The sequence below is a fragment of the Myotis davidii genome, unplaced genomic scaffold, assembly GCF_000327345.1.
Source record: "Myotis davidii unplaced genomic scaffold, ASM32734v1 scaffold10, whole genome shotgun sequence".
Classification (NCBI taxonomy): domain Eukaryota; kingdom Metazoa; phylum Chordata; class Mammalia; order Chiroptera; family Vespertilionidae; genus Myotis; species Myotis davidii.
In genome coordinates this window covers 913,197-931,214 of record NW_006283544.1, presented here as the reverse complement: position 1 = coordinate 931,214, position 18,018 = coordinate 913,197, and the positions used below count along the sequence as shown (strand labels likewise).

General features: G+C 39.3%; 1 protein-coding gene across 3 annotated transcripts in view; it reads right to left on the bottom strand.

Annotated features, from left to right (window-relative positions):
- Positions 1-18,018, bottom strand: part of KLF12 (Kruppel-like factor 12) — a 450,697-nt gene that overhangs the window by 283,915 nt on the left and 148,764 nt on the right. For all 3 annotated transcript variants that reach the window (XR_001514057.1, XM_015564759.1, XM_015564762.1), the window contains exon 3: positions 6,320-6,383. Coding sequence is in view for 2 of the 3 variants with exons in the window: in XM_015564759.1 (XP_015420245.1) it covers positions 6,320-6,352 (33 nt within the window). In the remaining variant the exon portion in view is untranslated. The remainder of the gene's footprint in view (positions 1-6,319; positions 6,384-18,018) is intronic.

The following is an 18,018-nucleotide window of genomic DNA, read 5'->3' as shown; positions in this document are numbered from 1 at the left end:
CCGGTTTCAGCAAGGGGGAGTGTGAGAGGGCCAGGCTGAGGGAACCCACACATTCACGAATATGTGCACTAGGCCTCTAGTATCCTATATAATAAAAGCCTAATAAGCAAATTGTCCCCTTGGGCAGTCGTTCGACCAGGAGTTCGAACAGGAGTTTGACCGCTCACTATGACGTACACTGACCACCAATGGGCGGCGTGGAACATGGAGAGCCTTGGTGACATGGCGCAGGCAGCAGGCAGCAATGGAGGTGCTGCAGGCCCCAATGAGAGTGGGACCGTGGTGGGCTGGTGGAGCAGGTGAGCAGGCAGCACCAGGCCAAGGCTGGTACGAGCAGGGGGCTGATCGCCCTGCAGACAGTAACCAGCAGCAATGGCAGGAGGTGGGGTTGCCACCCAGCTCCCAGGCGCTGAGGGAGCCAGGTGGGGGGCCTGGCCCTGATCGATCACCCTGCAGGCAGGATGGTGGAGCAAGAGAGGGCAGTGCAAGGCCAAGGCGGGGTGCCAGGCAGGGCTGCAGGGCTGCGAGGCTGGGGGCACAATCTGGGGCCCAATCTCCACAGACCAACCTGAGGCCCCCCAAGTGCACAAATTTTTGTGCACTGGGCCTCTAGTATATATATAATTACATGATATATGTGTGTGTGTGTGTGTGTGTGTGTGTGTGTATTTCTATTAATTCTGTTTCTCTGAAGAAGCCTGACTAAAACAATAGAATTTGTCAATATACTGTAAGTGAACTGAATAATGTGTGTACCAACTACCACACCAAATCCAATGTCTTCAAGGACTTATTTCCTCCAAGAGAAAACAAGATGTATCAATCTTTATAAACAAAGAGTAACAATTTTGAAAAAATATGGGGTATCCCAAAAATGTATACACACTTTGATCATAAAGCCAGTGTTTATTAGCATACAGTTCATTTTCAAAATTTAAAAGAATCTGCCCTAGTCGGTTTGGCCCAGTGATAGAGCGTTGGCCTTCTGACTGAAGAGTCCCGGGTTCGATTCCGGTCAAGGGCATGTGCCTTGGTTGTGGGCACGTCCCCGGTGGGGGTTGTGCAGGAGGCAGCTGATGGATATTTCTCTCCCATCGATGTTTCTAACTCTCTATCCCTCTCCCTTCCTCTCTGTAAAAAAATCAATAAAATATATTTTAAAAAAATTTAAAAGAATCTACGAAAATGAATAATTTATTTTTTTTTGTCAATGGCTGTTTTCAAACTGATGACCATTCTGGTCCTGGCAAAGCAATGAAATGGCAAACATCACAAATCATTTTGTTCGGTATTTGTGTGCCCTCAATTCGTCAACTATTGCCGGGTTTTACACTATAAACTTTATCTTTTGTGTATCCCATTAAAAAAAAGTCTAGCCCAGCAGGTGTTGCTCATGGTTGAGCATCTACCTATGAACTGGGAGGTCACAGTTCTATTCCCAGTCAGGGCACATGCCCAGATTGGGGGGGCATGAGGGCATTCTCTCTCATCAGTGATGTTTCTATCTCTCTCCCCACCCCTTTCCTCTCTCTGAAATCAATAAAAATATATTATTTAGAAAAGTCTAGTGGCACTTTACAATAAATTTTCTTTGTTCCAAGCTTCACTCATTATTTCACATCAGTTAAATCTGAAAAGGAGTGAAATTAAGTGAGTTATGCTGTTAAAGTGTGTGTGTGTGTGTGTGTGTGTGTGTATACAAATACTGGCCTGAGCAGCAAATTCTCCTAAAACTAAACTAACCACATTCAAAATACAATTAAAATGGCTTAAAATAATAAAAATGGCCATTTTAATGAGCACTTAGTAATAGCCAGGCAATAGGCAAATTCTGTAGCATTATCTTTTTCATTTAATCTTCACAACAACTTTATGGAGTAGGCATTATTATTAAGGGTCCGCTAGAAATGGCAGAAGGATGGAGACAGGAACCTTTGTCTCAGCGGCTGTGCCATAAATGGAAACCGAGGGAAACTCTGGAAGTGACACCTTTATTTAGAAAGTATTTGAAATAAGCACAAATCAAAGATTTGGACTCATCTAGCTCATACCCAAACTGTTTGCGCCCCTGCCCACAGTACTACCTGCAATGTTAGAATCTACTGCCCCATTTACAGATGGGTAACAATCAGAGAGAGGCCATGAGGGAACTGGGCAAAAAGCAGAAAATATCAAAAGCAAGAGAGAAATGTAAGCAAAAGCCAGTGAAGAACAAACATCACTGAAAAAATCACCCAAAGAAACAGATGAAGAATTGAGACAAATAGCACTTCATAGACTCAAAAATGAATTAGAAACAAAGGGGCCTTTCTTAAAAAAAAAAAGTTCAAGGAAGAAGCACAAGGGTTCAAATGATATAACAGAAGATAACTGAAACATGTGAAAAAAATATGCTGACAGAGCTATAAATACTACAGAGATAAAAAGCCACTTAAGCAAGTACAAAATAATAAATAATTTGACTGAGAACATAGTAAGAAAAAAATGTTTAATGGGAAAGCACAGTAAGAAAAATAAAAAGTTAAAGGGGAAGATCACTGATATGGAAAACCAAGGAGAAACATACATATTTTCAGGGTTACTAAAGTAGAAAGCAAAACAAATAGAAAATATTTTTTTCATTATAATGTTAAAAATGAGGACATAAAAACAGACTCTACTTCTCAGACGTCAGTGGCAGAAGCCAAGAAAAACCAATATAGATGATAAAAACCAGACAAAAATCGATATATTTACTTAACTCTTAGTTTACTAAAAATAGTTCATGGATATCTGCCCAAAAAGCAACACAAGAACACATGAATGATCAGGTGGCATCAGCCTTCACAGGAACACAGATGCCAGATGACAGTAAGGCCTTGTTTTCATATTTCTGGGAAAAATAAGAATGAAGATGAAATAGCTCTCATAATTATGACTAACAATCAGAAATAATGAATAATAACCTCAATTTTGAAAAGGTAGTAAAACAGGAAGAGGGAAAGGTAGTTAGAAAGAAATACCATCAATTTCCCAACTTTCTTAGCAAAAAGTCAAAAGATGTTGAAAGTTAAATTCCGTCTAAGCAGAATTGCCAGGATTCAAAAAGTGGTTTTTTTCTCCCTTAACTCTTAAGTAACAGCAACACTTTGATGATAGGACATCAGCTAGAAATTAATAAATGGTTCATTTTAAATTCAGTTTCTATTTCTTCCATTATATTGGAAGCAAAGTGAAAAAATAACTCTTCTTTGGAAATTTTTGTAAAACTGCCTCTAGTTACTTGCATGTACTCACACAGAGATGCTGTAAATATTGTTCACCACTGTTGATAAGCGTGAGGCGGGGAGACAATAGGGCTTTGCCTGCTTTAATGTTTGTAAAATGAGCAATGCATCATCTTTTCAAATAAGGAAGCCATCATTCTACTTCAATAATTGCATAATCTTTCTCAACTCCCTGTATACCATTTTGTTCTAATTTCCCAGATCAAAGAAATGAGGGACCCAAAGGGGAAGGGACTTGACAGAAGAGTGACCTAATCGAGGACGATATCATAATAAATACGTGATGTGCCTACTGAATGTCATGATCCAACCTACTGATCTGGCTCAGAAGAGGAAGAACTTGTAATATAATTGTGTCCTGGAAATAGGATGAACTGCTTCACACTGTAGGAAATTCCAAAGAGTACTCAACCTAATGCTAACGCAGCCAACTCCTGTAGAAGGCTGCCACACACCAAGCACGTGTCAGTCAGTGAACTTTGAGGGTGCTTCCATTTCTGAAAATGCTTGACTTTCTGATGTAAAGTCAAACAAAAATGTCATGAGTCTCTGTCACAGGCTGTAAAAATAATAGCATCAATACCACACACAGCTTTAGAGTTCTATGATCTGAAATTGTTTCCACGAATATGTCGTATTTTCTTTCATCCCCATAACAACTCTAGAAATAGGTAGGACAGGTGTTATTCACTCTCCCTTGCAACTTGGAAGGTAAAATTCAGAAAGAAATCACTGGTCCAAGATCATACAGAGAGAATTGCAGAGCCATGGCTTGACTGTTTTTGATTCCATGCTTACAGCCTAGGCAGCTACTATATATAAACGTTTGCCAACAACAAATGTTTCATTTCCGCCAACAGGGCTTTCTGAGCAACTATACCAACTCAGTTCTAAATGGAAAGCAGGCTGAGTGGCTGCTATTACAATCTTTCTCTCCTGTGTGAAGAACGGGAACTTCATGGAGAAGACATGTAAAGTAACCACATTCTATGCATCCATCGTGGCATCATTATAAAACAAACTTTTTTATTTTTTTATTTTGTAAGGAACCAAAGCTTTCTCAGAAAGGTTTGCTATTGTCCTCCTCTCAGATTCTAAACACAAGAAGTAGAAGTCACCCATTGTTAGGCCACACGGTTTAAGCAGCTGTTCATCAGGGGTAGCCTGAGAGCAGAAGTTTTCATGCGAGCTCTGATAAGCTGGACAAATTCATGTGTATGTGCCTGTTTTGGACACCTGCTCTAAGCCAGCTGCTGAGAAGCACCTGGATAAGCATTCTGCCGCGGCTGGAAAGCAAGTGGAGTAAAGCCAGGGTGTGGAGCCGGGTCCGCAAACGAGCCACCTCATTCACAAGGACAGCAGCTGCCGAAATGCATTTAAGAGCATAGAGACAGGACTTCATGCAAATATTTGGGAGCAAAAATAATGGATATCTGGAAGCTTTTTAGAATTTATTTGATGTTTTTTAACAGGGACAACTTCAAGTGCAATGAAATTGAGTAAAAGAAAAAAATAGAAATTGAATACAAGAAATAACTTAATTATATGTGTGTGTGTGTGTGTGTGTGTTATATATATATATATATATATATATACAACTAAGACTGCTCCTGGAAGTAAGACTTTTATAGCCACAAAAGAAATTTTACAAATGCTATTTAGACTATTAATTTTAAAACCCAAGCACAAAGACACAGTATGATATTCTGTGACTCTTTGCAAGATTTTATCACCATTGGCAAACAGGAGGAAATGTACAAAATAATTTTACAAGCCATATTCAAATTCCTTTTCAATTATGCAGACAGTGGCAATGTTGCTTCCACTACTGAGATTTTTTTTAAACTTCATCTTAATAACGACCTTGCCAATATATTCGAAATATTTAGAAAAGATAAATGTTCAAATTTTGCAATTTTCCCCCAGAATCAGACTTTGTTAAAACTAACAGCATCAAATTCAAGCCAGCTTAAAACAAGCATCAAATGCATTCTGTTTTAAGGCAGCTATAACTGAAAATATGGATGGATCAAAAATATGAAAAACAGCAATAGAAAAAATAATTCATTGGGAAAACATATTCAGTGAAATCCTCACTGCTCCTTCCTCTATAAAGACTTATGAACTCATGAATTATAGCTATGAGGCACAATCAGTTAGAATGAACCACATATAGTATATTATAGTCAATCATGATAATATTTTCAAAGTCCATCCTCAGGGAAAGTAGTCACACAATGATTCTCTTTGCCATCACCTTCAGTTATCATAAAATTAGTTACAGAACGATGACACTGTCAAAATGCATAAACTCACAAAGCTAATACTAACCCATTCAAACAAAAATTTAATAACGATTGAACATAAATATAAAGTAATATTATATCAACATCATACATAAGTTAAGGGAAACATACATTTTACATGATAATGAGTGAAGAAGGTTTTCATATGTACATAGGGATGAGCCAGGAAATTGTAAATTTACTACATTTGCCCTATTGGGTTAAGGAACATGTGACATTGTTTCATTACTTTGGAAATGAAATTATCAATGGTGTGAGACATCGAGTTAGCTGGACTCCAGCTCATCAGAGCCAATTGTTAAATTTTAAGGACACTTGCAGGCTGAAATCACACACCATACGGTGGTGGTATTGGAATTATGCTTGTAGGAACTGATATATATATATATATATATATATATATTAAACAAAATCTGGCTACTCTTTTTTGTCTTTGCCCCCATGATCAGTTTTATCACCTGGTTTACCATTTCCTAATCTCCATCTAAAAGTTGATTCTTAAAACACCAACTTAAGTTCTGAAAACTGAAGACAGGTAGACTTGTACAAAAACAGTTTGCCTCCTCATACATTTACTTATACTTAAGGCATTAAAAATAAAAATTACACTCTACAGATAGATGCACATATCTCAGTATTGAACTCTGTCTCATATTCAGACAAGGAAGTGCTCTAATGAAAACATCTGCCCAAAAGTCATGTTCAAAATAGGATTTTCACTGCAATTCTACAGTATAAGCAACCAACCTTTATTGTTTTCCTCTTCATATGGATACTCATTCATCCATTTGTTTCTAGAGTCACATTGATCCTGCAAGAAAAGCACACAAAAACCAACAATGAGGAAAAGTTCCACATGTTGATAAAATACTTCCATTGGAGGAAAACAAAACAAAAAAAAATCTAATTCTGCAATCCTTTAAGCTCTTCATTAGTGGAGTGACATAAACATAATAGCTGAGGAATATGTTTTCTTTCGTTGCTTGTTTTTTGCTTGCTCTTTAGCACCCATGTAAAGGGCAAAATGGAGAAATGAGGGAAGAGAGGCAAAAATACCAGCTATGACACTGAGAAAGATCCTGGACACACGATAATGAAAATCTGGAGAAAGATCAGGGAGGGAAGAATTAAAAAGAACGGGATGCAATGGAGAGAGAAGCCTGAGAGGCAACAGGTAGAAAGCGGTTTAAAAGTAAATCTAATATATGAAAGAGAATTCACAAATACTCCAACTGGAGCTCTTGGCTCCATTATTCTTAGCAACTAAGAGATTTTTTAATCATGCTGGTTTTCAGGGGAAATGTTTATGTGTTTTTTTTTTCCTCTTTACAGATGATAAAAATGTGCAGAATAATTAATATGATACATGATACATTTTTTATGGCTCCATGTTGACCAATACCCAAGCAACTTTTAAAAACTGATCTAAGTTAATAAAGGTCACCTCTTACAAATTAAGAAAATATAAAGTAAATACTTATATGGTCAAAAGCTTCCAAATCCCCAGGACCATTTGGATCTTCCCAAATATAATTAAATATTGTTGGATTGAAGAGTTCTGATTAAAATGGACCATTTGCCCCATTTGAATATAGCCTGAAAATGCTCCTATTTGTCTTTTTTCCTCAACATTATGTAACTTGCTTCAGAATTTCCATTTCATGAGACAAATTTTCTTTGGCATTCACTTAAGCCAGCTTATTAGATGCAATTGACTTTTTCCCCCCCATTTAGAACTATATTCAAGAAGGGACACGCCTGGAGTCCTTAGACATTCTGTGCCAATGTCCGCACTGCAGCACTGGGCCAGGTTTCCTTTGCATGTATTTCCATACATTTGAACAAAAAGAAAGAGTTCACTCACTCATAAGGCCCTACCCTAAAGGAAATGTACTAGAATTCACATGGGTGTAGCTGGTAAGGGGAACTGGCTTTAATTTTATCCCAGTTTTATTTTTTAAAATATATATTTTTATTGATTTTTTTACAGAAAGGAAGGGAGAGAGATAGAGAGTTAGAAACATCGATGAGAGAGAAACATTGATCAGCTGCCTCCTGCACATCTCCCACCAGGGATGTGCCCGCAACCCAGGTACATGCCCTTGACCGGAATCGAACCTAGGACCCTTCAGTCCGCAGGCCGATGCTCTATCCACTGAGCCAAACCGATTTCAGCTATCCCAGTTTTAAATAAATAAGTATATATATATACACATACATACACACACACACACACACACACACACACGGATATATATACACATACACATATATTCCTGTCTCTGTCTGTCTTTCTCTCTTATATATATGTCTCTTATGTCTCAAAAACATACATCCCAATGCATACTACAGATTTTACTACTACTAGAAACATTACTAAAAAAAATCAATCCTATATAATAAGAGGCTAATATGCAAATTGTCCCTTCAACTGGGAGTTAGACCAGGAGTTCAACAGGGAGTTTGACCAGGGGATGGGGCCAGCTGGCCAACCAGCCATGGCCCCTCCCCCTGGCCAGTTGCAGCCCCTCCCCCTGGCCGGCCCCCTTACCCCAATAAGGGGACAGGGCTGGCCCACTAACCGCCCATGGCTCCTCCCCTGATTGCCACACACCCCCACTCCGACCACTGGCAAGGCTAGCCTGCCAACCTCCCGTGTCCCCTCCTCCCGGCCAGCCTGGCCCGATTGGCTCCAATTGGGGAGGGCCAGCCAGACCCCATCCATGCACAAATTCATGCACCAGGCCTCTAGTATAATATAAATATAATATTTTAATACCAAGTGGCAGACTAGAAATTTTCTCTTGAAATTTAGAGTATAATTCTTCTGTTTTACATTATGAAGCTATAATATGGAATCCCTTGAAAGAATTGAAAAGTCATTTAAACCACCATGTTCTTATCAAACACATATTGTCCTTCCTAGTCTTCAAAATATACCTAAATCAATCAGTTCCAACTTCTTAACAGAATATACCGGTACTTCAAAACTGGCTTCAATCTTACATTCTGGCTCCTTATATCTCAAAATGTGGTTGTGTAATTTTTTTTCCCACATTTTAAAACGCCATGAGCGTTTTCACAAGCCAATTTATTAATGCTTAATCAAAAATTTATAATACCCCATTGTAGGGATACATAATACTCCATTGTCTAATAGGTTATGATCTGTTGCTATTACTAACAACACCTAAACACCCTTCTATGTAAATCTTGTGTACACCGGAGCCCCTGTTAGCCTGGATGACCCCTTAGTGCAACTAGAAAGGATGCCCTCTCTAGAAAAACCCTAATCAGAAAGTGGGACCGGGGATCGGAGCCCAGCGTGAGTTTCCACCACCACTCACCCCCAGCCAGTCAGCCTTCACTTGGCAGCTCTAGTCTGCACCATTATTTCCTTAGAACATAATTATATTATTACTGGATCAAAATAAGATGATTTTTTTTAGGCTGTCAAAAAATATCACCCAATTGCTTTTAAAACAGACTATACCAATTTATATTCCCACCAGGAAAAGAAACACGTGCTATTAACACAGTGCCGTTCCCACGTTTATTTCCCAATACACAGCACAGGTCCTAACAAAATTTAGGAGATCGATAAATATTTGTCAAAAGAGTGAAGCTAATAATGAGAAATGAAAGAAAAATAAAATAATAAAGAAAACTCCCCTTTATATCAATTGTGGATATCTTACCCAAGTAACTATAGACTTAATTATATAATCTTTTTTTTTTACAATTAATCTGCAGACTAAAATAAACATGACATTATTTGGATTACACATAATACAATATCACACATTTTCACAGCATTTGGGGGTTTACAAAGTAACCTAATGATAGCATTTGTTTTGAAACCAGTTCTCTGAGTTGAACACATGAACTATTTTAAGATCCATGTGACAGTGATGATCAGAGGTTAATTTTATATTCAAGGTAACAAGTTACATGATGCCAGGGTCCTTAGAAACCCCCTTATCCCATATCTTAATGCACAACTCTTTGTGGGTTAACTTAAATGTACACCTCTGTGTGTGTTAAATCTGCAGAAAGGCTGGTACAGTGCTCACTATGGTTTTCCATTTATTTCCAGCATCTCTGAGAGCACTCAAGATCATCTCTGCCTCGGCTCCCATCCTGCACCTACACTTTAAGTAGCTCCAATGACAGTAAATAAGACACAGTTCAGAGTTGAAAAGACCTGCCCTAGCCTCCCTCCCATCATCCACTAGCTGTGTAATCTTAAGCAACTCATTCAACCTCTCGGAGGCCCAATTTCCTTCTCCACAGCAGCAGCCCTGGCCAACGCAGCTCAGAAAATAGAGCGTCTGCCCAAACACCAAAGGGTCACAGGTTCGATTCCAGGTCAAGGACACGTATCTGGGTTGCAGGTTCTATCCTTGACCCCGGTCAGGGTGTGTGTAGGCAGTAACCAATTGATGTCTCTCTCTCTCTTACATTGATGTCTCTCTCTCTCTCCCCCCTATCTCTCTAAAAATCAATGAGAAAAATATCCTCGGGTTAGGATTAACAACAACAAAATAATACCTGTTTTATCTACCCCACCCACCCTAATTGAATTAATTCTATACAAGTCTGTGCTGCCATACATGAGAATAATCACTCTTCAATCAACGGCCCAGGGTTTAAATAGGAAAAAGAATTCCCTAAATTAAGACCACAAGACAGACAGATGAATCTCTAATTTTATTCATGCTAAGTAAGGGGCCTTTGTGTTGTTCCCCAAATGCACATCAAAAGCAGGCCATGATATATAATAAAACAATGGCACATTTCCAATAAGTTAATATCTCATCAATCTCCTAATTAAGAGATTCCTTAGCTCTGCCAAATGGGCTTGTGAAATTATCCAGTAAATCTTCCCAAAGCACAGAAGTTTTAAAGGTCACTGTCCTCATCAAAAACTCATTGCAAATGGTTTTGGTCCTGCCTTTCCTGGATTCAAAAATAATTCTCCATTGTCAGGTGAAGAAAAGCAAAGGGTTGGTCACTTATTTCTATATGAAAAACATGACAAATAAGAAAAAATAAATTCTTACATGTTGAAAAGAATTTCAGATGTACTTTTAAGCAAAATTATTACTGCCTAGAACCAACTACTCAGGTTTTAGTGGTAAATCTGGAGAAATTCTTGTTACACCTGTTTCTCTTTAATAGCTACAAGCAATAGAGAATGACTTTCTAAATTCTTCACTTTCTGTTGTTGTTTTTCCTTTAAAATTGCCACACATGGTCGGCCAGCTTCCTTTAGAATTTAAAGAGTTCCCGGGACAACAGAAATGACCTTGGCCAGGATGAAAGTGGATGCTCCCCAGTTTAATGAATAAGGAGTTACTTTGGAATAATTATCTCAGAGTGCAAGCACTATATTACCCTGTAGTAAAAAGGCGCTGGCTCTTCATCACATCCTAAATGATCTATTCTCAATCTTTAAAGGTTAGTGTTTAATACATTCTAAATACTTCAGGACCCATAAGTTCACTAGTTGCTAGTTCCTCTGAGAATCGCTTTATGCATCTTCAAGAGAAGGAGAAGCACATTGTAAGGTGTTTATAGACACCTGACTAGTCAGGGTATTCCACGCTCTGCACAAAGGTAATTTAGTTGCTCTGTTTCAAGTAAATTGAATTCTGGTGCTGATGCAGCAACTCCATTCGCAATTCTGTCTTCTAGAGTCAGCTTTACAAATCACTGCTTCATTAGCTGTGATCTTGTGTTTTCAAACACTGATTTTTAAAAAGTCAAATAATAAGGTTGTATATACACATTCATTTCAGTGACTATAATTTTTAAAGCCGATTAGGGAACTCAACAGGCACTTAAGTCTGAGATATTATATAACAGATCCATGTTGGCCTTACTCTCTATCAAGGTCTCTGATATATAAGTTGCCTTTTTTTATGCAAAGTTTTGTCTGTTTATCTGTCAAGGTGAATTATCTTGGGAACTAAAGGTAGTTGAAGGTTAATCTAAATATTTCTGGAGATAAATGTAAATCTAAGTACCACATTTTCATACCTGTTTTCACTTAAATGAAATGGCACAAAGCACTAAGCTTGTTGCTAGGTGACAGGTGACACTACTATACCACTTCTGAACTTGTACAGCATGAGACATCTATCTTACTGCTGAGGAGACACACAGATTTCCATGGCAGACACATCATCTTCTATAGAGAAGCAAAATAGTGTTCAAATATTTTGTGGTATAGGCCATAGTAGACAGCAAATCATGTTGATAAGAATATCTGATTTTAGATATGCCTCTCACAATAAACAAAAAAGAATACTTCTTTATATTCTGTTTTGGAGTACAGAAAATAATATTCTAAGTAACATCTACATATAAAATACACATAATTTCATGATTCACAATTACAGGTTAAAGAATAATAATTCTTAAGAGTGTTCAGCCGAAACCGGTTTGGCTCAGTGGATAGAGCGTCGGCCTGCGGACTGAAAGGTTCCAGGTTCGATTCCGGTCAAGGGCATGTACCTGGGTTGCGTGCACATCCCCAGTGGGAGATGTGCAGGAGGCAGCTGATCGATGTTTCTCTCTCATCAATGTTTCTAACTCTCTATCTCTCTCCCTTCCTCTCTGTAAAAAATCAATAAAATATATAAAAAGAAAAAAAGAATGTTCAAACTTTTAATAGACATCACTTTATTTACAGTAGGTAATGTGCAGAGAGAAAGCATCTATACTAATAAAAGAGTAATATGCTAATTAGACCAGGAGACCTTCCAGAGTACTTCCGGATGTCCTTCCGAACAAAGCCAGGGGTTTGGCTGGCCTGCAAACTGCCCCCAAACAGCCTTAGCCCCTCGCCCAAGCCAGCCACGCCCCCCAGCAGGGACCCCGACCCCATGGGGGTGTGACCAGCCTGCAAACAGCCATCAGCCCCTTGCCCAGGTGCACTCCACCCCCAGCGGGGATCTTCACCCCTGATGGAGGCATAGCCAGCCTGCAAACGGCCCTCAGCCCCTCACCCAGGCTGGCCATGCCCCACAGCGGGGACCCTCACCCTGATGGGGGTGTGGCCAGCCTGCAAATGGCCCTCAGCCCCTCACTTAGGCTGGCCCCACCCCCAGCAGAGACCTCCCCCACACCCCAATGGGGGCATGGCTGGCCTGTGAACTACCCCAGACCTTCACCCAGGCTGGCACCTCCCCCAGTGGAGACCCCCACCCCAATGGGGGCATGTCTGGCCTGCAAACCACCCCAAGCCCCTCACCCAGGCTGTCCCCACCCCACAAGGGGAGTCCCACCCTGATCTGGGACTCCCTTCAGGGCAGACCAGCTGGACCCCACCCATGCACCAGCCCTCTATCTATACTAATAAAAGGGTAATATGCTAATTAGACTAGACATCCTTCCAGACAGAGCCATGGTGGCAGGGCCAAAGCAGAGGCAGTTAGGGGGATCAGGCCGGCAGAGGAGGGGGTGCAGGCCAGGCTGAGGGACATCCCCCCTCCCGTGCACAAATTTCATAATATTCCAGTCTATAATAATAAAAGGGTAATATGCTAATTAGACTAGGCATCCTTCCAGATAATGCCAGGGTCAAAGGGAATCCTGGGTCCTGGGTGCCAGAGGGAAGCCAGTGCCAGCAGCTGGGGAAGGAAGGCTTACTCTTGCATGAATTTCATGCTTTGGGCCTCTAGTTATTCTTATAATAAGTAATCCAATTTCCATTAGATTTATTGACAAAAGACCTTATAGTAGAGATCTGATGGATTAAAAATAAATATATAAAAAAATTCAATGCCGATTACCTGGACATATTTAGTAATGAAATACCAACTTAGTAGCATTACCTCTTTTCTTTGAGATAAAAACCCAGGTACACAGTTTCATACCCCTCCTTTGATTTATCACGCAATCCAGATGACAAGAAAATGTCAAGAACACTTTTATACCCAGAACTTCAAGATGCCCCATGAATGACCGACATGCTCCTCTATACAAGAGAAGGCTCTGTGCTGTCATGGAAAAGATCCAGGCATGCCCTGGGCAGTGTTGCTCAATGATTACAGTGTTGGCCCAAGTACCAAGGGATTGTGGGTTTGATTCCCGGTCAAGGGCACGTATCTGAGTTGCAAGTTTGATTCCTGGCCCTGGTTGGGGCATGTGTGGGAGGCAATCAATTGAAGTCTTTCTCACATCTTTCTCTCTTTTTCTCTCTCTTCCCTCCCTTCCACTCTAGATAAATAAATAAACAAATAAACAAACAAACAAACAAAATCAAACAAAAACATATCCTCCGGTGGTAAGGGTTAATAAAAAACAAACAAAAATCCGGCATGATCACCAAGCAGAATGAACATCAGCTTTAACAGTTTAGGGTAATGTGACTTGGGCAAGTTGTTTAATTTTTACATGCCCCTTTTCCTCTTTCTTAAAATGATATAAGAAAAAAACTGGAGTGCGGGGCCAACGAATATTGAAAAGCAGAATGTATACGATGTACATACCAGACTACCTGGCACTTATTAGGTATTCAATAAATGTCAGTCCCATTCCCACTCCCTACATTTATATCGTTTATAAAATTGCACACACACACACACACACACACATATACACACACACACACACACATTTACACACACACACTGATTTACAAACATTTATATCAAGTGTCCAGACTCCTTTCCACTTAAATTTCACTGAGAACTCAGAACAAGCATTGACCTACTCTTGCTCAAGGCACACTTCCTCAATGCCTCCTCTAACAATGATTGTGTGTTTCTCACAGGAAGATCCTCACAGACAATAGCATCTGCCCCCTAGAATCAACATAGTATCTACAATTCTTCCATTAAGAGAATTCAATGATGAAATAGCTCATAGAAATAGGAGAAAGGGAATTCAGAGGTCATTAAGAACCCAAATTCAATAATAATTTTCTTGGAATCATATAAATCAATTGAAAAGTCTCCATGTATTAAATTGTTTTTCCCATTTCCAGTTTTATGTTTCCCTGAAAATATGCTTCCATCCAAGAAACCCTTCATTATGGAAAACAAAACAAAAAAACAAAAACAGACAATAACATACAAGGAGCAAACTTTAAGGTCCCATTTGGAAGAAGGTTTGCCCAGAAGCTTGAGAAATCATTTAAGAACAGAATTCATTGACTAAACAGCCCATTTTCAAAGGACAGAGTTAAAGCAAAAGCATACTGACATTGAAATTACTTTTTTAATCTGTTTTCAGCTCCCATTACACTCCATTATTCTATGCAGAGAACAAATGAACCTTTAAAAGAAAGGAACCATAGCAAATGAGTTAAACATTTCTTTTACATATACTGTGCTCAATATCATGGTTTGAAATGTAATTTATGCTGTGCTTATATTCAAGTGTAATTGCCATTTTATCAGGACTGCATAGTCAAAAACCTGATTTGTGTTTCAAAGGACTAACAAAATAATTAAATTCTGTCTTCATATGTCTAATTTATGTGATATAAATTGCAACACAAATACATATGAACATGTGCAATCTGTACTTCCACATAAAACTACTTCATATATAACTACATTCTGCCAAAAGTAACTTGGCCGCATGGAAGTTCGCATTCCCATAAGAAGAACATTGATATCCTTCCCTTAATCCTCTCTGTCAGAACATGTTTTAAACCATCATCATAAACTAGAAGCCCAATACACATTCATGCAAGGAGTTCAGCCCTCACAGACTCGGCTTCATCCGGAAGGTCATCCAAAAGGATGTCCAGAAGGTCGTTCGGCTGTCCAGTCTAAATAGCATATTACACTTTTATTATTATAGATGTTAAAAATCTTTGGATTTTTTTAAATATATATTTTTTATTGATTTCAGAGAGGGAGAGAGAGAGATAGAAACATCAGTGATGAGAGAGAACTATTGACTGCTGCCTCCTGCACATCCCCTACTGAGGGAGCCTTGAGCCCGCAACCTGGGCATGTGCCTTTGGCCGGATTCCAACCTGGAACCTTTTAGTGCGCAGACCGACGCTATATCCACTGAGCCAAACCAGCTAGTGATCTTTGGATATTTTTAAGAGGCAGTTGGAGAGAGGGACTTATAGAGTGCTTAGTTATGTACTGATCTCCAGTCCACTCCCTAGCACTTTATCCTAGGTAATAAAAGCCTAATATGCAAATTGTCCCCTCGACCAGAATTTTGACCAGGGGGCAGGGCTGGCCCACCAAGTGCTCGCAGCCTCTCCCCCCGACTGGCCCCCACCCCACTGGGGGTGGGGCCGACCAGCCAACCTCCCATGTCCCCTCCCCAAGACCATCCTGGCCCGAATCTAGTCCTGATGGGGCCAGGCTGGCAGGGCCCCACCCATGCACGAATTTGTGCACCGGGCCTCTAGTGTAAGTATAATATGATTGTGTGGCTTATACATAGACAAGCAAAGAACTGGAAATAAAATCATGATAAACATATACTTGGCACCAATTAAAAATGACTACTTTACACAGAATTTCTCTACTACTTCACTTCAATGGGTGCTATCAGAACACAGCTAGGTATATATTAGGGGGTAATTACTAATTTTATACACTACGGATCTATGACATATTCAAGAAAAATAATTTGCCTTATTTATTATGCAGCATACATAGTTGGCTTGCCTGTTAATTGTTGCCATGTTTAGCTTGCCAAAGCTAAGCTGGATAAATCCCATTCAAATGCATAATAAACAGTTTGCTTCAGAAGTAAATTCATTTTCTAGTCCATCATAACAATAATTGATTAAAATATGTTGCTCTTATCCAGTTTTGAATTAATGCATGTGAAATAAAACAAATATTTATTAAATTGTGGGGAAACATTCCATCAAACTGTAAAACCTGAGTAGAAAAACAAATGGCACACACTTAATTATGGTTGACATTTAAATGAAATTTGCATCCTCAAAATAGTAAACAACAATTAGAAAATATCAGACTTGATGTATTTTTAGGATACTTTTATATTCAATCTCTTCACACATCTGAACCAAAGGAAGTTTCAGCACAGGCAGATTTTAAAATATAATTTGAAAGACAGATCAAAGATCTAAGTAGATTTGTTTTACTGACAGTTTGACATAGTGATACAAAAACAAAAGGGTTTATTTGATATTTTAAATGAATATCTTATGGGTTACTGAGTGCCTTACTGAATAATAGTTTTGACCAGCTGAACTCATCAATCTAATTTGTGCTTTCAGACATCACGATCATTGTCCTACATAGCTCAAAATCTGGTCCACAACAAATAGCTGGCTGTCACAATAAATACATAATCAATTAGTATTTCTCAATGACAAGCAAATTAGTAGACTGCCAAATGGACTGTATGATCATATGCATCTCTCATAACTAAATAATACCAGAAAATCAAAATATTGTTTAGAATAACAAATGTTATATTAAATTGATTATTGTTTATAAGGGGGAAAAAAACATTTAAAAACTGAAAAATACCAAAAACCAAAATTGGAGGTCAACTCAAATAGAATCCTTACAATTGCTAGCAGGTGATGAAGGTCCACTGATTTACAATAGTGATGTTTATTATATGGTACATAGTCCACTATTAATTCATCCATGAATTGCCAATTTGCCAAGAACTGAGGATATTAAACCTCATATGCCACAGTACCTGATTTCAAGGAGCTCAGAGACAACAAAGGTGAGACAAGTATAAATAAACTAGAGGTCTGGTGCACAAAATTAATGCACTCGGGGCAGGGGGGGGTGGGGGCGGTCCCTCAGCCCAGCCTGTGCCCTTTTGCAGTCCGGGAGCCCTCAGGGGATGTCCAACTGACGGCTTAGGCCACTCCCCACACTGCTGCAGAGGTGGGAGAGGCTCTCATCACCACCACTGCGCTCGCCAGCTGTGAGCCTGGCTACTGGCTGAGCGGTGCTTCCCCTGTGGGAGTGCACTGATCACCAGGGGACAGCTCCTGCGTTGAGCTTCTGCCCCTGGTGGTCATTGCGCATCATAGTGACCTGTCGTTCCATCGTTTGGTCGATATGCATATTAGCCTTTTATTATATAGGATAATTACAACAATAATAATTACCATCCATTGAATGTTTACCACATGTTTAACACTGACTAGGGATTTTACATATGTTATTTAATAAATTCATGTAAAAAATATAGCTATTTCAATTACCTAGTATTAATGCCCACATTTAACAATAAAAATAACTGTGATGTAAGTCCATATTCTCCAACCCATACTAAGCTGACATTCCTAAGAAGTCATAGGAACTCTGGTGAAAGAACAAAGTATAGTGGAGAGTTCAGGAAACCCATAGAGGCTTCACAGAGGAGGTGACACAAAGCTCAGTCTTGAAAAGCAGGGAAGAGAAGACATTTCAGGGAATGGGATACATTAGGAATTAGTACATTAAAATCTGATCTGAGAACAC